Source organism: Tachysurus vachellii, chromosome 2, assembly GCF_030014155.1.
Source record: "Tachysurus vachellii isolate PV-2020 chromosome 2, HZAU_Pvac_v1, whole genome shotgun sequence".
In the NCBI taxonomy this organism is placed as follows: domain Eukaryota; kingdom Metazoa; phylum Chordata; class Actinopteri; order Siluriformes; family Bagridae; genus Tachysurus; species Tachysurus vachellii.
In genome coordinates, this window is record NC_083461.1 from 33169692 (window position 1) to 33193241 (window position 23550).

At 40.0% G+C, this 23550-nt stretch overlaps 1 protein-coding gene across 2 annotated transcripts in view; it reads right to left on the reverse strand.

Moving 5' to 3' along the window:
- The window catches only part of LOC132841810 (Kv channel-interacting protein 2), a 195523-nt gene extending 173605 nt beyond the window's left edge, over positions 1-21918 (reverse strand). The window contains exon 1 of one of the 2 annotated variants that reach the window (XM_060864352.1): positions 21733-21918. In XM_060864352.1, coding sequence (XP_060720335.1) covers positions 21733-21805 — 73 coding nt within the window. In that variant the 5' untranslated portion in view covers positions 21806-21918. The remainder of the gene's footprint in view (positions 1-21732) is intronic. The other variant, XM_060864351.1, reaches the window with a different exon arrangement.
- Positions 21919-23550: the final 1632 nt, after the last annotated feature.

Consider the following 23550-nt stretch of genomic DNA (forward strand, 5'->3'; position numbering starts at 1 on the left):
CTGTATCTGTACCATAGACCTACGGACTATAAGCTTCAACGACACCTCGTTTCAATACAGTCCTCCAGCTCCACGTAAGACGCCAGAGCAATAATACAGTCGCTTGTTGTTGAAGTAATTGGTTTGGGAGCTCGGGCCTGATGCTGCTACTGACAGCTGATGTGACTTGTATACTCTTCCGTGCCTCCTCTTTCCTGAGTGATTGAGTGTGAGGACACAGTCGAGCTGTTCTGCCTATAGCCTGTCCCACTGACTCTCCCTTGGTGCTTTTCATCTTTACGCAAGCTCCCAGTGACAGCTGGAGTGTTTGTCAAGTCGAGATTGACGAAGCATGACTGCTACTCCCTGTGCTTCCTGTCTGCTCAGTGGCTTCTACTGAACTGCCTTTTATTTATTTATTTTTTATACATTGATTTATTTATTTATTTTTACAACATATACACACGCACAGAAATTTTGGACTAAATTCAAAAACAAATATCTATAAACCATTAAAAAAAATCCACCCTGCAAGCAATAGTTCTGTAAGTAGACACACCTTATTAATGCAAGCTTGTTCGAGTACAGTGTAGTTACTTACCAGAGGGATTACATTATTGCATTCATAGCAGATGTACAGCTTATAAATGTTATTGTCATGTGACCTACTGTACTAATGATCACGAGGTGACACTTCGTTGCAGCCACAACCCCAACAATTTACTAAATGTAAAAGTGACGGGTTTGTATTTAAATGAGATGAATGTAACCATGCGTACATCATGAATTCGCTTAAACAGAAATCACCTCCCCATGCATTATATACATGAGTTCCGAAACCTTATCCCATGTCAATAAGGCTTTTCTCAATGAAACTACTTGAATTTCCATGTTGACCTGAGAGAAAAAAGCTAAGGCTAGGCTCATTTTGCACTACTGTACAACGTGTATCACGTCAGTGGTGCTAATGGAATAGTGGCGTTCGATTCTGTTGGCTTACCGAGATAAAATATCGTGGTGCTTAGGGGCCTGTTAGCTCCCCAGGTATTCTGCTGTGGTCAGTGCTAAAATATGAGTTCACTGTGCTTTCTCAAGTCCATTTCACACTCCTGTACCCATATTACATCTCAGTGTATCCTGTAAGAGATATTATAGAATAAAATATATTAATTGCTCTATAATTCATTTCATGGTTAAACGGTTTTTACCCAAAGTTAAACTGGACATAAAGAGGCCAATGTACTGGCATTTGGTAGACACCATTACCCAGAGTGACTTACATTTTATACAACTGAGCAATTGAGGGTTAAGCTACTTGCTCAGGGGCCCAGCAGTGGCAGCTTAATGGACCCGGGATTCAAACTCACAACCTTCTGATCAGTGGTAGAATATCTTAACTACTAAGCTACCACATCCCACTTAAATCATAAAAGTAAAATGCGTTAGTTTCCTCTTACTTATACTGCATATATGACTCACTACATCGAGTTTGTAGAGCTAAAACCGGATCTGTAGCATCTAGCCTCATTTACAGCTCGGTGGGTACCAGGAAAATGGGCAGGCTTGAAGATCTGATTGGCTTTGAGTAAACAAACTGTGATGTCTATATGTCTGGGTTAAAGTACTGTATGATGCCCTGGGCAATGCTCTGCTGGGAAACATTGAGTCCTTGCATTCACACATACCATCTACCTACTTTGACACATACCACCAACCTAAACATTGCTGTTGACCAAATACACCTTTTTATGGCAACAGTATTCCCTTTTCCCTTTTTTCATCCTGATGTTTTTGACCAGTGAATAAAATGAAGGGATTTCTGAATGTGTTTTCAGCCCTAAACACTGACAAAACCTGTGGCTTCAGTTTAATAAATAAATTAAAAGTGGGGTGCACAAAGCCAATGTTGACATTTGAAATCACCAAAACAAACACGCCCCTAACCCAAATGGGTGTCACCCCTGTTTTAGCTCCGCCCCCACATGTACATACGTAACCCAGGCAACTTATGGCGGAACCTGTTGGGGCAGCTGGCCGATGGGATATTTTTATCAATATTTATCAATAAAGGTTTAGCTCCGTTTCACGAGAAAGACGTTCAGTTCTCTCCAGTGCTGGAAAGCTGATCCTATATTAACACGTTTCCTGCTTCTTGCCTTATCGTAAGCCTTTTTTCGCTTTTCGTTTTTATCCGCCATGTCAATGTTTCAATCACTTTCTGCTAATGTCAGACATGCGCACTGAACACTCTCTCCGCCTCATATTGACAAGACACGCCCCTTTCTGCTCATTGACTACACGTTTGATTTGTTAGTCGGCCTGACTCTCGCATTTCTCAAACATCGTGCACCCCACCTTTAATAAAAAAATGCTAGCACCATTTCATCAAAGTGCATCAAAAACTTCTGATCAGACAAACTAAACTCGGTACAACTCTGCAGACCGGCGAGATCAAGGGGGATACAGGTAATAAAGGTGCTCAGTGACTTCTCTAACTAAATATATTATTCAAGGAGAGATAGAGCTCCCAGCCAGGTGGTGCCATACTAGCCCCATTAACTTCAACCATCTGTCCATGGCCAGGTTGTAACATCATCAAAGTGAGACTTCTGTTGGAGGACAGTTCTGTCCAAGTTTCTCTCATTACTCACAAAACAAACTAATCATGTTACATCAAAAGAACGACGCCAATGCGATGTCTATGAAGAAAACACAATGCAATAAAACGGGGTTATTCAAATAAAACTTCCAGAAAATTCCATCTAAATAAGACAATAATGTGGATATTGACTGGAATAGATTGTAACCATAAATGTTTAGTTCTTGGTTGTATAAATAAGTGTATGTGTCCCAGTTAATCCCACTCCCACAGGAAGTTCACCCAATCCCATTCCCAGGTATTTTGTGTCTTACTTACCTTCAATACAACCAAATATATAACAAATTAATTTGGTTATATTCTCCAAAATGCATACAAATTGGCTAATCTGACCACAACCCGCAAGCTTCGTATCTCAAAGCCTGTATTAAATCAAAACCGCCCACTCGTGCGACTTTGCAGTCAACCACTGCCAAGCATCCATCCTTGTCTATTCTGTTTAAAGCTCATCAAAACTTCTCCTTCTGACCTCTCACTTTACCACTCTCTGCCTAGAGCTAAAAACCAGGCATAAACGCATGGGATTGGACAATCTGCATCTTCTACAAAGACCGAGTATAAAATATTAGAGTCACTAAAATGCTGCTAGTTGTTTATAACATACGCCGATTGGCTCTGCTACTACATGCTGGTGAAATACACTGCTGTGTCTGCATCGAGACCTCAGACCACTAGTTAGAGATCCCTGCTTTATAGTGTTACATTTTGGGAGGGAGAGGAAGAGAGAGAAAGCTATGCCCTGGTGAATAAAGCCATCTCTTTCAGTGGCAGAGTTAGAGTATTGATCGCTTCCTCTTGCTTGGGGTAAAGTCCCCACATGACAGCCTGCATTAATGCAATACACGCCAGACTCATTAGCATTTCCTGGTTACCCACAAGAGTATATGAGCGTGAGAGAAAGAGAGAGCACAAATCCTGCAGGTTGTTCTGATTTATAACGGGGGGCTCCTAAAACATACTCCCTCCGAAGCTGCCATGTAAAAGCGTTTAACGTGATGAGACGTGACATGATTCAAAGTCATCCCCGGTTTAGCTCGGCTAAAGATGACTCATTGTGCTGGATGGCGCTTGATAGTGCAAGCAATAAGGGTTGATTTTAAAACTGAAAGGAATAGACAGATGTGTTCGAAAATATCTAAATATCCGTTATATCGAAAATAAAAAGTCTCTCACCCACTAACTGCATTACTTCTCCATGCAGTACATAAATCCTGTCTGTTTTTGTTTTTTAAATAAATAATTAAGCAATTATACTGTATACGTATATATCACTTTATTGTGCAAATAAAATAAACAATTCTACATAATGACCGCACTACCTCCAAAACGTCACTTTATCTATTTCTACTAATCCAGTCCAGTCTAGTTTAAGTCCAGCTCAATTAGTCCAATGCTACATTAAGTTTAGAGTTAAGAACCATTTAATATGGTATTTATGATCATGAAATTCAATTATTATTTATAGAAATTTTAACAATGTATATTGTCACAAAGCTGCTTTACAGAAATACAGAAATTCAGGAGATAAGTTTTGAATTTTAATTTGTAAATTTATCCTTAGTGACCAAGCCAGAGAGGATGGTGGCAAAGAAAATCTCCCCCTCCCTCCCCCCTTTCTCTCACCCCTCCCTTCCATTCTCTTCCCCTCCCTTTCCCCCCTTCCCCTCCCTTTCCCCCCCCTTCCCCCTCCCCCTTTCTCTCCCCCCTCCTTCCTTCCCCCTTTCTCTCTCCCCTCCTTTCTTCCCCCCTTCCCCCTTTCTCTCTCCCTCCCTTTCCCCATCCCTTTCCCCCTTCTCTCCCCCTCCCTTTCCCCTCTCTCCCCACTCCCTTCCCCCTCCCCTCCTTTTCCCCCTTTCTCTCACCCATTCTTTCCCCCCTCCCATTCTCCCTCCATTCCCCCCTCTCTTTGTGCCTCTCTTTCCCCCTACCCCTCCCCCTGTACCATGCTGTACCGTGATCGGTTGTGTATGTGACCAAAATAATATGAAATTGCTTGAAAGATATATGTAAAGCTGCTTTATGTAAAATCCATTGTTAAAAATAGCACATAAATAAAACTGTGTTGAGTTAATACTAATATAATTGTGATATCACTGTATTGTGGTACAGGTAAGTCGTTTAAGATCATGGCACCCAAATAACGTGGTTAAGAGTGCTAAGACAGACTGACTACTGACACTGAGGACAGATTCGTTCCTAAAAGAGAAACTATGTTGGGAGTATTGGTGTATGCAGGAATTAATTTCAGGAAGAAGGGATTAGGGAATATATTAAGGGATAATATGACAGTGTGATCTGTATAATTAAAACGGTGGATGATGGAAAGTAGTAGAAGGAATGATGGTGCTCGTAATTTGTCGTTTGTCTATTTAAAGCATTATCTACAACCACACCAAATTTTATGACAGACACTTGACATTCAGCCCTCCATCTGCCCCCAGCTCTATCCCTATGATTGAAGAAACCCTAGCTGGATTTGGTTTGGAAACAGGAAACAGCTATTCTTATTGGTTAATCCTGTTCACAGTGTTCACAGCTTGTTGACCTTCTATGAACATACAGATGTTACTAAATATACAGTATTATAGTAGAACGTATGCCTCATCTGAGCCATGCTGTAATAGAAAAATACTGACACTTCCTGACCAATCAGAATCGAGCAATCAACAGCAGTACGCTTGGATAGCTACAGAACTGTATCCTGGTCAAGAGGCAGGACTTCACCTTTGACAAAAGCAGTCCATGATACAAATCTGTTCATCAGAGTATGTAATTGATACTAATTCATATGACTAACATTGATTTAATGGCAAGCTTCTTTTGAGGATCTTTCACCTCACAGGAGCCAAGTGAGGAGCCAGCTGTCATACAGCATGCGCATGTGTGTGTGTGTGTTCTGCCTTGCTGTGCTGTTACCTGTTGAAGCTAATCGATGATCTACGCTTGAGGCCACTCCACTCCAAGTTAGTCTCCCTTGACTTGTAATGCAATAGAGGTCAGAGGCGCTGTGAACACCCTTGAACACAGCCCACCAGACTCGATTCAATTAATCTTCTGCTACCAAGCTGAAGGCGGTGCACCACCTTAAATCCAACACAAAAAAAGTGTGTTCTCTGGATGTTACAGCACTGCCTTTTGCTTCACATTATGTAGCAGATCACGTCTACAAAAATTCTGCACAACAAAAAATATCCAGTCTGTTTGGTTCACTTTCTGCAGTTGTCTCGACTGAAACTACTCCACACTGACCGGGTACAAAGACAATATATGGCTGTCGCGAGTACGTCCGGGACCCGTGCAAAACCTGTTTGCGTCAGTATAAGAAAAGCAAACCTAACCGAAGCAAGTTTTCGAATTAAGGTAAAGTATAGTAAAGTTAATAGTTTTCCTCATTTGCAGGTCTTTTCTAAATGTTTTGATTGATCAGCTTTCAGTTGAAGCAAAGACACGCACAATATGAAGCGAAGATGGAAGACGTCCCTGCTTGTCATGTACCCACGATTTCCTACTCTGTCACAACACATATGTATAAATGCAGAAAAGTAAACAACTCCGTCAATTCAACCTTAGGAAATAATTGACAGTGACGGTCCTAGAGATATTTATTTTATCTTTTATAAAAGGAGTTTTGAGTGTGAGAATTTTTCCCCCAAACAACCAGAGATCTTTGCAAAGATTTGCAGCACAGGAATACTTTCCTGTTTCTAGTTAAAATGACAAGCTGTGGGATGAGAGAGAGAGATAGAGAGAGAGATAGAGAGAGAGAGAGAGAGAGAGAGAGAGAGAGAGAGAGAGAGAGAGAGAGAGAGAGAGCGCAAGCAACAAACAAACAAAAGAGAGAGAAAATGTTGTAAACACTAGAGTCATGCTAATGAAGCTCATTAAACTGAATTGAGAGTTAGAGAGAGAGCGATAGAGAGAGAGAGAGACAGCGAGAGCAATAGAGAGAGAGAGACAGAGAGAGAGGGAGGGAGATTGAGAGACAGAGAGAGACAGAGAGAGAGAGAGAGCGATAGAGAGAGAGAGAGAGAGAGAGAGGGAGAGAGAGAGGGAGAGAGAGAGAGAGAAAGTGAAAGACAGAGAGAGAGAGACAGAGAGAGAGGGAGGGAGATTGAGAGACAGAGAGAGACAGAGAGAGAGAGAGAAAGAGAGTTAGAGACAGAGACAGAGAGTGATAGTGAGAAACAGAGAGAGAGTGAGAGAGAGAGAGAGACAGAGAGAGAGAGACAGCGAGAGCGATAGAGAGAGAGACAGCGAGAGCGATAGAGAGAGAGACAGCGAGAGCGATAGAGAGAGAGAGCGATAGTGAGAGAGAGTGAGAGACAGAGAGAGAGAAAGTGAAAGACAGAGAGGGACAGAGAGAGAGAGAGAGAGAGAGAGAGAGCGATAGAGAGTGAGAGAAAGTGAAAGACAGAGAGAGAGAGACAGAGAGAGAGGGAGGGAGAGAGAGAGACAGAGAGAGACCTTTCATCATGGCTATAACATATAATTAAAATGTCTCACTTCATTTTGCTGCAGCATTTTTCAAAAATTTCAATGCACCTAAAAGTTCTTTTAAACTTTATTTGCAGAAAACTACTTGCATTGGTGAAAAAATACAAATACTTCTAAAAATTGTGGCATGATTTTTGGCATGACATGAAAGTATCGCATCATTATTTTGTGTTCATTTCTGCGACTGCAAAGTCACAAACATTAGATTAGATTAGATTCAACTTTACAGTCATTACACATGTACAAGTACAAGGCAACGAAATCATAGAACAACTGCTAAATTCTAGATAGGTAAAAAAGTCATAGACTAAATAATTAAACACTAGAACACAATCCAGACCGTTGCGTTATGGAAAAATAATCCACTCCTCCACTGATCCATGGCGTGGTGACGTATCACACCACCCCAGTGTGGATTATTTTCATATCACTTTTCATATCACTTGTATGTATTTTCTTATCACTATATTTTAATAATGATCAAACAGTCGTAGTTTGAAAACGTCCACAATGACAACAACATCCTACAGACTATAGACACTTATATCTAGTGAGATAAAATATAGAACTCAGAAGTGTTGAGCCACCATCTGTCCCCAAAGCACCGGTTTTTAATTGTGCGTGGGACTTGGTTTTTTTTGTTCATGCATAACCCATCCGTTCCATAGTGAATCCCTGAGTCCACACTTTGCACCATGGTCTTGTAGAAACCTTGCTTCATTCCTCTGTGTACTGCGTCAGCTATATCTGGTTGAAATGTCAATAAAAGCTTCTTGACTTTGAGCAATACATCCTGTTGCTGTCGGTCAACAACAGAGTCCAGCAGCTGTATCACAATCATTCCAACATTCAGCTCCAGAAACGGTTTTGCCAATAAAATAAATAAATAAATAAATAAATAAATAAACCTTTTAGTTCTTAGCAGTTCAGCAGTTTGGAGTTTATCAGTCAAAGAAAATCCTGTCACGCTAATGAAATCCGACTCGGCTAATGAGTAATCGCCTGCCAACGAATGTGATTTGTTTGCCAGAGCGGCTATAAACAGACTGTGTAAAGACTGCGTTTCTTCACGTCCATATGTTTCCTTTTTGCTATCGTTTGAAACTAAGCTCCGGCTATATGGAGGTACTCAGGCATGACTACACTTCTTTACTTAATACGCACATCATAACATAAGAAATAAATCCGGAATGTTGAACAACTCACGCAGCTCATTCATTCAGTGAGATTTTGATTTTGCTAAAACAAAACTGTATGACTTTAAATCATATTTAAAATCGTATGATTTTAAAAATTCTCAAATGCCCCCTTTTCCACCAGAAAGAACCGGGTGCTGGTACAGAGCTAGTGCTGGTGCTTGTTCGAAGTTGGTTCCACTGGCGAGCCTTCTAAGAACCGGTTTGCCTTTCCATGGGCTAGAGAGCCATCATAGAGCCGAGTCTTACGTCACTGTATACAACGTTATACAGCAACTTTAGCACAGCAGCCGCAAACACAACATCAACAATGGCGGATGTTGCTTTACTGTTAATGCTCATGGCTTTGCGAATCTACATTGGCATCCAAACGTGGCAAATCCTAATTTAAAATGATATAAATATGGCGCTAACAACGTTCTCTTGTTGGTCAACGTTTTGTCTTGTTGGTCACAGTAGCCCCGCCCCCAACCCCCTGACGCAAGCGGTTATTAAGTCTAAACCATTATGTTTTGGTGCTACTTAAAACCACTTTTCCTGGTTCAGAGCCGGTGCTTTTGGTGTCGAAAAAGAAAGAACTGATTTTATATTAGGCTCTGGCTCAGAACCAGCACTCAAACTGCCTCAGTGGAAAAGGGGCAAAAGTGGCTAGTAAGTCATTGAATTATTATAGTTTTTGCTAAAGTCCTACAGGAAAGAGTTACATGCTTTAGGCTATTTATATTCAAATGCATTGGAGCACAAGCATAGAATAAAGATAAACAAAAAATCTGAGTCACGGTCTTTGAGGAATTTGCAAACAAACAGTGAAGTCTGATTCTCAGATTTAGGAGAAGAAAAAAAAATAGGAAACTGTAGAACAGTGACACCTCCACTGGAGCCATCAGTCACTTCAGATAATGTCTAACAAACACTAATGTGCTATTTTTCCTTAAGGGGTGTCATTCAATAGCACACCTCTCTCTCTACAGATTCACGTCTAGAAAACATACGATTTACAGAAATATAGCATGAAATACATTTCGCACTATGTCGTATATCACTAGGATTCATCATGCCGTGGATTACACAAGATTTTGGAGACATTCCTCTCAGAATCTGGACCATGTTGTTATGATTGCATCATGCAATTCCTGCAGATTTTTTTGGATAAACATTCATACTGAGCATCTGCTGTTCTACCACATGTCAGAGGTTCACTGGAGTTACTGACTGGGAAGGTCATTGAACACTGGTTATGGTCATGAAACAAGTTTGAGATGACTTTTCTTTTTTACCTTGTGACATGGAGCATCATGCTGGAAGGAGCCATTAGACGGTGGTAAATTGTGGTTATGAAGGAATGCATACAGTATGATCAGCAACAAGAGGCTGGTGGCAATCAAACACATCACGGTTCATCTGAATACACACACGCAATGGCCACTTTATTAGGAACAGCAGTGCTACTGATCACAAAAACTGGACAAGTTTGTTAAACAGTTAAAAGTTTTTCCAGTCATCACCGATTCAGCTTTGGTGATTCGGTGCCTGCTGCAGTTTACCAAAGTCAATTTTAAAAACTGTTGAGTGTGAAAATTACTTTTAACCTTGTATTCATGGGGACAAGGGGACATGGGGACATGAGGACATGTGGACATGAGGATGTGAGGGCTCAGCAGTCAAGGCATTAGGTTACTGATGAGTTACTTGGTGTTCAAGGCTCCAGACTGCCAAGCTATCAATGTCGGTCCCTTGAGCAAGGCCCTTAGCCTCACCTGCTCCATGGTTGCTGCACCATGACTGACTCTGCACTCTTACCCCAGCTAGATAATAAGCTTGGATACGCAAACACATCGGTCACTGGTGGCTCAAGTGGTTAAGACTCTGCCATGTTGATCGCAGGACCAAGGTTCAAGCCCAAGCACTGCCAAGCTGCTACCAACCACTGCTAACTCTCCCTGCTCGAGGGGCGCTGTATCATGGCTTATCCTGTGCTCTGATTCCCAACACGTTGGGAGATGTGAAGAAAGAATTCCACTGTTCTGTAATGTATACTTGACAAAATAAAGGTTTCTATTCTCAAAAACACTTGAAAGATTTGTGGGTCTTTTATACCGACGTCAAGAAGCTCTCTGGTTTATAGATAAACAGAAATGGTGCATATAAAATGATGGGAGATTTCAGTGGTCGTGGCCTAATGGTTAGAGAGTCTGAGAGTCTGTGGGTTCGAGTCTCGGGCCGGCAATACCACGACTGAGGTGCCCTTGAGCAAGGCACCGAACCCCCCCCAACTGCTCCCCGGGCGCCGCAACATAAATGGCTGCCCATTGCTCCGGGTGTGTGTTCATGGTGTGTGTGTGTGTTTTCACTGCTGTGTGTACACTATGGATGGGTTAAATGCAGAGAACAAATTCTGAGTATGGGTCACCGTACTTAGCCGTATGTCACGTCACTAAAAAAAAAAAAGAATATTAATACAAATAAATATTTCAGACAGCTGATGTGTTAGTAAAATCCAATCAGTGGGAAATTAGAGACCTAGGAACTGACTGATAAAGAGTTTGTCCAGTTCTAAAGTGCCACCATTCACCCAAAACAGTCCTGTTTCTGTCTTTACAAAATTCAATTCAAAAACCTAAAAAAAAAAATAAAAAAAATAAATGTGATGCTGTTTTAAAGGCACTCAAACAAACTAAATCATGCCTGAGGGCAATAATCACTTACTTCACAAACAGATACTAGTCTTAACATGAGGAAAATTGCAAGAAACTATTTTATTGTTATTTTATTTATTTGTTATGTTTCTTTTTCTTTTTTTTAGGAATCATCCATAATGCAACACTAAACGCACCATTAGTATTGTCACTGTCTGAGAAATTATCCGCAATTAATCCAAATACGAAGGTGCGGCGAAAGCAGTGAAACATGAGCTTCTGTCAATTATTAATGTGCGGTGCTTACACGTCGCTTTGTTTGAATAAATTGCCCAGACTCGCGGTTGTAAAAGTGTAAAAAGAACAGGAAGTCGTTTCACTTTGATCAATTGTTCAATATATAGAATAGATTTGTTTTGTTTTGAGGGTATAAAGATATAGAAGATTTATGTAAACAATACTCTGTATGATTATTCTTTTTACTGATAAATAAGACTGAGTGCCCCTGGCACATCCCACCCCCACCCGCACCCTAGGGTTAGGTTAGGGTTAGATTAGGGTGAGATTAGGGTTAGGATAAACCGGCACCCTGTCCAGAGTGTCCCCAGTATCCCCTGGGATATAACCCTTGTGACTCAGTATAGTTTAAGTCTTACACAATATGGATGAATAGATAGTAAAAGGATGTGCGCTTGTACGCATTAAATATATTGCATCCCCTTTCACAGAACTTATTTGTACTACGTTTGAGTTTCGCATTATTACATTCGCTGAAGGGCGCACATCATTTTATCAGGCTTTGTTTGTTGTAATGACCATCACATACAAAGCAGTACGAAGAATAACAGATGCAAATGCAAGTAGAAACCTTGCAGCGACGCACCGAGCCAGTGGTTCGGGGTCCCATGTCAGCAATAACCAGCAGCCATTCGATTCTTTCCCATCACGCTGGTGAAATGAATGTTTACGCCTTCATTTGAAGCATCTTCTGTCTCTCAGCAGTACCTGCTTTCTCGAGTGTTACGAGATAAAATTCCCAGCAGGCTCTTGAAACAAAGTGCGAAGATGATCGCCGGTTTTCCAAAAGCGCTGCTGTGGGAATGCACCATTAAACATGCCTGTAGGGAATTGTAGACGATGAGAGCGTAGGGATGAGGGTGCGGGAAGTAGGACTGGGCGATAGGATGACGCAAGTGGGTATTACAATGGTCAGAAATCATGATCGGTGACAGATGATATTCTCCTAGGTGGACAAATTATAACTACGGAACTAACTGTCCATAAAGCGTCACTAGAATGATATAAAGCAGGAGCCAGTTAACTAGATACAGTAAGTGCAACCACAGCATGTACATACAGTCCTTCACTTTAATACTCAATCAGAATTCTACAATTTGTCCTGATGAGACTTCTAACCATGAACTTTCTAAGTAAAAGCATTGTCTGGTATTGTTAAGAGCAAGACGGTCCTTCAGTATCTTTAGATAGCTTTAGGATCATTCTTGTTTTACAGGAAGCACATGGAGGTTCTTTACTGTTCGGTAGGAACACGAGTGTAAGGTGTCCAATACAGCATCTTGTATCATTCTGTAAGGATTCAAAAGGAATAATGAAGTGTCTTTGGTTTAGAACAGGGTTGAATACATAAAATACATGATGCTGTAGGACGAGTGTATTGTGCTAGCTGGTGGGTTATATGATGCCTGCCTGTGTGTATCGATCACTGCTACATTATTATTATTATTATTATTTATTTATTTATTTATTTTATTTATTTTTTTTTATTATTATTTTGTTTTTACAGCTGAGTTTGTTCAAATGGCTCCTTATTTATCTATCATGATCATTAAAGTGTCACAAACAGCGAGTGTAAGGTGTCCAATACAGCATCTTGTATCATTCTGTAAGAATTCAAAAGGCTACTGAAGTGTCTTTGGTTTAGAACAGGGTTGAATACATAAAATACATGATGCTGTAGGACGGGTGTATTGTGCTAGCTGGTGGGTTATATGATGCCTGCCTGTGTGTATCGATCACTGCTACATTATTATTATTATTATTATTCATTCATTCATTTTCTACCGCTTATCCGAACTACCTCGGGTCACGGGGAGCCTGTGCCTATCTCAGGCGCACACACACACATTCACTCACGCAATCACACACTACAGACAATTTTCCAGAGATGCCAATCAACCTACCATGCATGTCTTTGGACCAGGGGAGGAAACCGGAGTACCCGGAGGAAACCCCCGAGGCACGGGGAGAACATGCAAACTCCACACACACAAGGTGGAGGCGGGAATCGAACCCCGACCCTGGAGGTGTGAGGCGAACGTGCTAACCACTAAGCCACCGTGCCCCCCTATTATTATTATTATTATTATTATTATTATTTTGTTTTTACAGCTGAGTTTGTTCAAATGGCTCCTTATTTATCCATCATGATCATTAAAGTGTCACAAACAGTGAGTCGAGATGGACGCCATTGTAGTTTATCAGATTTTTAATTCAAATGGCTCCTAACAGATGCAGCTTGGTGGACCTGGGATTTGAACTCATGACCTTCTGGTCAGTAACATTTTTAGATCACTCTAAGGATATGTGGGATGTGGTAACAGTGGTTAAGGTGTCGGTTTACTGACCAGAAGGTCATGAGTTCAAATCCCACTTCCACCAAGCTGCCACTGCTGGGCCCCTGAGCAAGGCCCTTAACCCTCGATTGCCCTCGAACCCATCAGTTGTATAAATTGAAATACATGTAAGTCACTCTGGATAAGGGAGTAAATGTAATAAAGCTAAAGCCAGAGATCTCCAAAACCTCCAAAAGTCCGAACACAAGCCATGATCACGCGATGAGCAACCGAGAGATTTTAAGACATTACACTAATCTTTATTATTATAGTCAGGTTTTTCACACTATTTCTGATGTGTTTAAAGTGAGAAGGAAGGCTCCTTCGCTCTGCCCCTGCTTTCTTTCTGTACTCCCGTCTCGTCCATAAAATATCAGTAGCAACATGAATTCTGAAAAGCTGAAAGCTAAAAATCTGCATGGGAAGAGTGAGGAGTCAGATTTTCTCCACGTTGTCATGACTCACCGTGACATCATGCGCTGGAGTCATTTTGGGGATGGGAGGAAATTCACAAACACACAAAAACCAACATAATGCTTTTGGCCCCTAGGTGGATTAAACTTAAAAAAAAAAAAGAAAAACATGTAAATCTCAGAAACTTTTCCATACGGCTCAGGAAACCTTTTTTTTTTTTTTTTTTTCACTAAATGTGTGCAAAACTAAGAAAATATATAAATAATGTGGTCTAAGTGTGGTCCAGGGTCTTAACTTCACTTTGGAATTTCGAGCTTGTGGTGTAACGTGTTGTGAAAAACAAAAGGAGAAGCAGGCAATAAACCGGCTCTGAACAAGCTATTTCTAGAGTGCTGTTTGAATCAAATAGCAAGGGTTTATTTTTTTTTTTTCTTTGCAAGGCAGCCATCACCCACGCTACCTTAAAGTAACACAGGTCAGTCCTGTCACATGTGCACAGCTTGCACCCGAAGTCTCTGAAGAGGTAGATCTGAGTCATGCTAGCCTCTCCCACTCACACACACACACACACACTTTCACACTACCAGCCCACATCGCTGAGATATTGTACTGCGCACAGAACGAGAAACTAAAATCTGATGATAAAAAAAAAATACGTTTCTATGACAGAACTGAAATGAGCCCATATCATCATGAGTGGGTTTTACAGGCACCTTCAGTGCAGAAAATGTTACTTATCTAATCGCTGTTATTTTCAGAACTTGTTAAAAAGAATAAGAAGTTCTTCAGATGATTCGCGTACACGTTTCTTCTAAGGCTTGTTAGAAGAGGACTGACGTCTGTCTGTCTGCTTGAAGTAATGTGAAAACCACCGGTATAAAACTTTTAGCGATATCATATGATTATATGGTGACCTTGCAAACGACTTTGATATTCGATTGTCGATCGTTATCCAAGTGCTTTTTCTGTGATTAGAATCGCAGGTTTAATTTTGGTGTCTGTTCAAATTCAAACTTTATGACGCATGTGTAGGAGTGTAGGAGTGAATATCTTACTAGATTAATGGAATATATATCATCACGGCCACGATACTGTCAGTACAGGTATTTGCATAGGCTGAGAAGGCTTTAACTCAGGTAGTTTAGTCTAAAACGGTGTAGGGTTCGCATGAAAAATGAGCAATATGAAAGCAGTCACGTGGACCAATAAGTGCAGTGAGGTACCGAATCTGAGAGGTGCGAGTTCAGTGGCGCAGCTCGTACTCGGGAAGTAAAGTACCCTGTTCGGGAAGTAAAGTACCCTGTGTGTGTAACCTTTATGATATCTGATGACGGCAGTTTCAACAACACGCGTATGGCATGAGTGTGCAAGGGAACAATGTGGAAGTGAGATACCTTACTGTGCAAAATAAAATAAAATAAATAAATAAATAATAGAAATAAAGCAATAAAACTAAAAAAGATTAACCCCGATGCACTGGAGTGCAACAGAATGTCTGAAACACCAGGAACACACTCAGATACACCAAGCACGCCCAGTAGAAAAAACATCTACATTTGCGCACCTGAGGTACAAAACTGAACGGTGGCTCTTGTAGTTATACCCGTTACTCCTAACATGAACATTATACCAGTGCTACACTCTGCTTAAAAATACTTCAAGGAATGGCGTTTCTCTTTTCATGGACAATGTGGATGCTAAGCATGATGAAAACCCAAGGAGTGATTACTACCTGTAAGAATTTTGAGTGCTCCTAAAATAGCTCAGCACAATCGAGCCAGCGCGTTCCTTCTCATGGTGTATTTGTTTGAAATAAACAGTTTTTATGATGCATAGACTCTAACTGGAGAGAAATCAATAAGGACATGAGAAGAAGAGAGTAAGAGGAAAGCAGAAATAAAAAAAAATATGACATTATACTGATGCAAGTGCTGTAAAAGGCGGATTTCCTCGCTGTTTCCAATCGATATCCTCTCCAGAGGAATGTCAACGTCCTCAACGTTCCTCGACGTAATACTCAAGGCAGATATATGAGCCTGACACCTCCTCCTTGTCCCTCGGTCTTTTCTGGATTAAAAGAAGTTAAAGAAACAACAGTCATTTTATATTTGAATTTGACCTGGGACATGTCTGATCATTCAATCGATTAGATTATATCTAAGACTATAGTACTAAATATTGAATATCTTTGTGTCTGGCATAAATGTCTCCCCTTTGGTTGCTGTCAAGACAAGCCTTGATCACGACATGCACATGAATACATGTCAGCTCTTTGAAACTTTGGTGCCTGAGGCTGGTTCAAAAATTGATAGGTTAATATAGAAGAGGTGTACAAAGCTCTTTTAGACTAAATTATTCTTTTTTGGATAAGCTGTTCTGCCAGTTACCATAATAACCCTTTTCCCACGAAAACTGAAGCAGGAAGTGATAAGTTCAAGCCCATTATTTGCAAGTCCAACGATTGTATTTTTCGACTGCTGCTTTTCACGCTTATTATCATATTATCACCATTCTGTATTATCATACATTTGCCAAAGGTATTTGGACACCTGGCCATCATACCATACCTACACGTGGGTTTTCCCTGAAGTGTTGCCACAAAGTTTGAAGCACACAATTGTCTACAATGTCTATGTATGTTGATGCATTAAGAATGGTACCAAGGGGACCTAGCCTAAACCTGTTCCAGCATGATAATTCCCAAAGCATAGTACATGAAGACATGGTTTAACAAGGTTGCGGTGAAAAAACTGTGGTTTGCATGTTTTCTCTGCGCCTTGGTAAGTCCGGTTTATCCCCCAGTGCAAAGACACTTATTATTGTGGGTGATTGTGCACTTTGCAGTTCGGGCAGCACGCCTAAGCTGGGAAACCCTACCGCCTTAACTAGGTCGTCCAAAAAAAAAATTAAAAATTCGCTGCACAAAAGGCCGTCAAGTGCATCTCGGAGAAGGACACACCGCGAGCGGGCAGGCTCGCCACACGGGCAAAATGAGAGAAAGACGTGGTCCGTCACTGTCTGGAGGATAACTAGCCAGTTAATAAAATGCGTGTCCGTGAGAACTGTAAGTGGACTTAGGTTTTGGGTTTATTTAAGCCTGTTATTGTATTAGTCTGTAGTTCTTGCAAATTTAAAGTAAATTAGCTGGTGGTTTTGTTGTTTGAGTTCTTCACCTGCTAGCTAGGTTGCACGTGCCTGTTTTTAATAATTGTTAAACGTAGTACAGAGTCTGTGGTCTATCTCAGAAAGAAGCCCCGCCTCCCGGCAAACTGCCTTATGTTTTAATAGGTGCCAACATGCCACTAAAGTATTAACCCTGTTTTTGTTAAGTATTATCCTGACATAGTAGCAGTACAGTTTTAAATATCATTTATAGAGTTAGAACTTGGCCTGTAGAAGTGTGTGATGGGTTTGTACCATTTTATAAAAACAAATGTGAAAATAATGTACACACACAACATTGAATTATGAATAAAATGTTTCTGAAGCTTTAATTCTAGAGCATATCTTTAATAGTAGATAGTAAACAAACTAGGCTTGGCCTCTTTATATGCTGAGCTCTTTCATTCAAATGAGCTGTTAGAATAGTGCAGTAAAACTTTAGAATGTTTTCAAAAGAAATCTCAGTCCAGATCATTAAAGCAGTGGATTCAATATTGATGAGCAAAGAATAATCACCAACAAGGGATGTTCAGTGCATACAGGATCTGATCGGAAAGACTAAGTCTGTATTATGTTCTTAGGTCTAACCAAGAGAGTTGGTGAAGTGTCAGGAATCCCATATACAGTAGTCACTGCTAGATCTCTCCTCTTTCTCAAGATAGCTAGTATGCTAGGAAGACAAAGTATGATACCTGCATCATAAACCACATGAAGCCTTCAACTGAAGACTTATGAACTGCTGCTAATGTAACATCATTGGACAGATGAAAAAGCTTGAAAGAGACAACTACCTGCATTCTGCTGGATACATGACCTCACAGACCCCCACAATTGGCTATTATAATAATAATAATAATAACCAGAGATGAAATGCCATACTTGCCACCCAGAGTGCATGGACAAAAGTGTTAAACAGCTCTTGGTCTATTGCCCTTGCCAAGTGCCAGTATAACCCCACAACAGTTTAGTAATCACCATTTACTGTACATACAGTATCCTCGTCCTTCAGCTCGGGCCATCCCCTGTTGTTCTCTCTCTTAATTTGTCTTTCTTATCTGATTTTTTTTTTTTTTTTACATTTTAAGTACAAGTATGAAAACCCAATTATCAGATGGTAGAAGGCCAGCACCAATAAGGAGGTATTACCTTATAGCATTAGACCTGAGGATTACTGTGGATTGAGTTTTTCTCTACTCTGCTTTATTAACATGACACTAAAGACCAGGTTAGTGCCACACACCTTTAACTATTGCCCCAGCCTGTGGTCCTGGCCACTCTGCTCTGACATTGTCTACCAATGAAATACATCCCTCACAACAGTTTGTTAATTATTATTCTCCATAACACACTTTAACATTAACTCAGGTAACATTACTCTGCATTCCTTGTACAACTGACAACAAATTACCATCTCAGCAAATTAAACTAACTAAGAAACAAGTAAAATACTATTAGCTCATGGTTCAGCTGTCTAGGTGAGGTACTGTCGGGATCTCTTGCTGTGTTAGCGATTTACAACCAGCCTTATGACCCTGTAGTCTCAGCATGTGTTCCTGATGGACTTGATCTGCTGACATGCAACACAGAGTAAGTCCTGTTACCTTCATCTGTTGTTTGATTGGGTACACCTGACACCTCTGGTGTGGGCAAGTTCATTCTTACTCAAACTTTTTGACCCTTATCGCCATCCACGTGTCACCAGCAGTTCTTGTCTCCAAGGAATCAGTCGCTATGGTTCATGAGTTTCACCTGTGTCTTGGCGTGTAATCCACGGAGCTGGTGATATACTCCAAGCTTTGTGACTCCACTCTTTCTACGAGCGTTTGTTTTTCTTAATGTGCTTCCCAACTTTTTTTCTTGGTAGTCCTTATCAAGTCCCTAGTTTTTGTTGTCCCTTCGGTTCTCTAATGTTGCAAATGTTGTAAATAAAAAAAAACAAAGGAATCCACACAAATAGTGCTTGATAGCAATATGTAACGTTTCCTTTAGCAAATTTACTCCATTCTAAATGTCTAATGTAGCTCCATTGTGTTCTGATAATTAAACTGTAACTGTCCAGGTAGCCTGAACGTATGCATATGTATATAAGAAATAGTCCGGCTGGAAACTATTATATTCCTTTTTCATTTCCTACAGCAGAACACTGACATTACTTTCAGTATCTATCATTGCCATCATTGATTTTTTTTTTTTTTTTTATTAACACAATGAATAAAATCATAATAATCATAATGTCCTGACACCAGTTCCATGCTTATAACGCTGAATTAAAAAAATAATAATAATAAAACATCTTAATACAGAAGACTAATAGAATAATATAAGGGAAACCAAGGTGAACAAGATGACAAGAGAAAGTGTGTGAAAGAACTGATGAGTAACTATACCCAATCTAATTATAGGCAGTAAAATCTGATGCAGTCACACAAACACCCCATTCTCAATAGCAAGGCAGAATGGTTTGCTTCAAGCAAATAAAGCAAGCATGTTTACAGACTGACAATCCCATGCCATAAATGCTTATGCTTGTTAATCGTGGATCTGTCAGGAGTCGTAACTTAATTTCTTGACATATAAATAAATACAGATAAATAAATAGTCGTAGATTTATCGTAGATCAAACCATAAAATCTGCTCATAATGGTAACACGAATAATATATAATTAAATAGAACAAATACAGAGCACAAGGAATTGATTTGCTGAAGCTCTGGCATACTTAAATCACGCTTTGAGGAACACAAAATCGATAGATACAGATTTCTCAGGTTACAAAATGCAGGTTTTTCTTAATAATTCGTATGCGTCGCAAATCTCCTGGAAACATTTTGTGTCGTGATTAAATCGTCTAGACATCGCCTTGTGAATATCCTCATCTGTGGAACATTTCAAGAAAACGTTCCTGCTGTAATAGAATGGTTTACAATGTGTACGCAAAAAAACAAACAAAAAAAAAAAACACATTTTCAACAACACAAATGCCTCCATTGTTGCACATCATCACAAAGATATAACCGCATCTGTTTCATTCATGCATTGTAACAATATCCCACCACCAGCAATATCCTAAATCAGATACTATTACATCCCTTGTTAAAAAAAGGACATCCATGTCCACTAATCTATAATGCTTTAATCTTATCTAAACTGTCTCCAATGTCTCTACTCTTAACACATCAACTGTATGGACTGCACAGACCTACACCATATACACACTCTTCCAATATACATCCATCAATCTGTTAACATGCTGTTTTACACACTGTTTTTGCTCTTTGCACAAGCTGTCTCACATTTCAGTTGATTGCTGTTTTGCACAATACTTTACAATATCTCATGTAACTGCTGCTATAATACTGTGTTCATCCCAGTATTTCTGCACATGCAATATTGATTGAACACACAGTATTTACACTTGTCGGCGCTGTTTTTGTTTATTGTCTTGTATTTTTTGTTTGCACTGTCTTTTGTCCTGCACTGTCTTTCTGTTTTTTTTGTCCTGTACTGTCTTTTTGTCTTTTGTCCTGCACTGTCTTTTTGTCTTTTGTCCTGCACTGTCTTTTTTCTTTTGTCTTGCACTGTCTTTTTGTCTTTTGTTTTGCACTGTATTTTTGTCTTTTGTCTTGCACTGTCTTGTTTGTCTTGTCCTGCACTGTCTTGTCTTTTGTCTTGCACTGTCCTGTTTGTCTTGTCCTGCACTGTCTTGTCTTTTGTATTGCACTGTCTTTTTGTCTTTTGTCCTGCACTGTCTTTTTGTCTTTTGTCCTGCACTGTCTTGTTTGTCTTGTCTCGCACTGTCTTTTGTCCTGCACTGTCTTGTCTTTTGTCCTGTGCTGTTTGCACCAGGTTGCACAGATGCACTTTATGTACCTAGGACTAACTTACTATGTCCTTAGCTCTGTCTTTGTTTTATGTAGCTTCATGATCCTGGAGAAACGTTGTCTCATTTCACTGTGTACTGCAACAGCTTTATATGTTTGAAATGACAATAAAAGCTTCTTGACTTGACTGGACTTGTGAAGTAGCACGTGCACAGCATCCTTCAGTTACTCTAGACAACAACACTTGCACTTGACTTTATTCACCCTGTGACTACTGGAGTACTTTTGCCTTTGAAGTATCAAGTGTATACAGTTCTTGCATTCACTCTTCCCTGACAAGATAACTTTCATCCTTCTATTCACTCCATCATCTAGAACGCACCCGTCCATGTTTTCAGTGCGTCTGATGATCTTCCTCCAAGTTAAAGCTTTGCATGTTCACTACTTCGTACAGATTGTACAAACATGTTAACAGGTGTAAGAACCATCAAACTGTGGTATGAAGCCAGGTCAGCAAAAGCCAATAAATAAAATACATCCACACCGATCTAAGCATGCTGGCGTGCCAAATGCGCACTAACAACAAAATATGCAGTTCATTGTGCAACATGATTTGCAACTATATATATATATATATATATATATATATATATATATATATATATATATATATATATATATATATATATATTTCAAACTGCATGTTTTATTGTTATGCAAAACAAAGTTTTAAACTCACCAGTTAGCTGGTCGTAGGATCCATCAAGTTCTCTGGAGTCGGACAAGCTTTGATCCCTGTTTTTTGTCTTCATTCTAATTCCTACTTTTTCTATTGATGCGTTTAAAACTTTACACGTTTCCTAAAACAAAAAGCGGCGCGTGAGGTATATTTGTCTCGCGCGCCCCAGGTCGGTCTCGCGACTTAATCGTGTATGAAGCGCAGTATGGCCACGAGCTCTCCAGCACTCTCTCTCTCTCTCTCTCTCTCTCTCTCTCTCTCTCTCTCGCTCTCGCTCTTTTCCCTCTTTAAGCGCGAAACCGAGTTGAACCGTCGAATATACTCCTCCCCTTCAATCGGTGGTCACGAAAAGGACGTCAAATTGAGCAGAAACGCCTGTTACACAATCAGCTCGTACCGCGTCTCCGGTATCGCAGCGTCGCGAGCGCGTGTTTGTGCTCTTCAGGTAGCTCGTGCGCATGAAGAGACCTGTAGTACAAAACACATGCACGGATTCTATTAAACCGCACACACCGTTTATTATGTTTACACAACAGTTGTGTGCTATATATACACAGACAAAATACTCTGTGTAAAAATATCAAGCTTTGTTTACATGTCCGTTAATAGTTTATCTAATAATAATAATAATAATAATAATAATAATAATGTTTAAAATAATAATAATAAAAATGAGCGCAATGTGGGAGTATATGTACCTGGGTGAGACATCAGTGCAACACAAGGCAGCACCTCACACGCGCACACACACACACACACACACACACACACACAAGCAATTAAGTGTGACCAGTGCGCCTACTGTCGTGTTTAGGTAGATAGGAGGAAACCAGTCACCGAAGCTTAGCTACCTACTGCAAAACCATTCTGTACTCTAAGGTCATATTATACTCAGTAAGACAATCCAGAGCAATTTTATGTATTATGTACTGTATAACAACAACATAGCAATGTTTTTTAAAAAAGGCTAGTCTATGTACATTTTAATGTTGATAATATAGGATATGGGTCCATAAAAATGCTATTTTGAAAGATTATATGGTTCCATATATTTATTTCAAGGTATTTCACACAAACAAAAGAGAATAAAGAGAATAAAGCTATCATTTAATATTATTCTCTAACTATCAAATGAATACATATTCCATGTTCCCCATTTTTATTTTAAAATCTTACAATATACATGATTTTTCATTAATACTATAACCCGTGGCCTCATGAGCCTCACATTTGACAGCTCAGTCGTTTTCAAATACCAAATGATCTACTGTTAGATTCTTGCTACAAGCAGCTCCCTAACCAGGGAACTAAAATCTGCCATGTAAGAGTTCTCTACTGCTCCCAGCAGTGTAGCTGTGAAGTTACATAACCAGACAAGTTACATGTGTAGGTTAAAGTTTATTCTACACTTATTGCTCCAGAAAACTTTAAACCCCAATTACTGACAAAAATAAAATGGATGTTTTTTCATCTGTAAATGGCTTATAATTAGATGAACCATCTTTTTAAAAGCCCCCTCCAGGGTTCTCTGTTTGAGTCCCACCTCCACCCTGCATGTATGGAGTTTGCATGTTTTCAGAATGCTTCAGAGGTTTCCTTTGGTTTCCTGCCCCAGCCTAAAGATCTGCATTGTAGGGTAATTCTAAATATGGGCATATCTAAATTGTCTGTAGTGTGTGATTGTGCCCTGTGATGGGGTGGTACCCAATACAGGTTGTCCCCTGTTTTGGATAAGAGCTACAGTGGATAAATGGATGGATAGATGGATGGATGGATGGACGGATAGATAGACGGACAGACGGACGGATGGATGGGTGG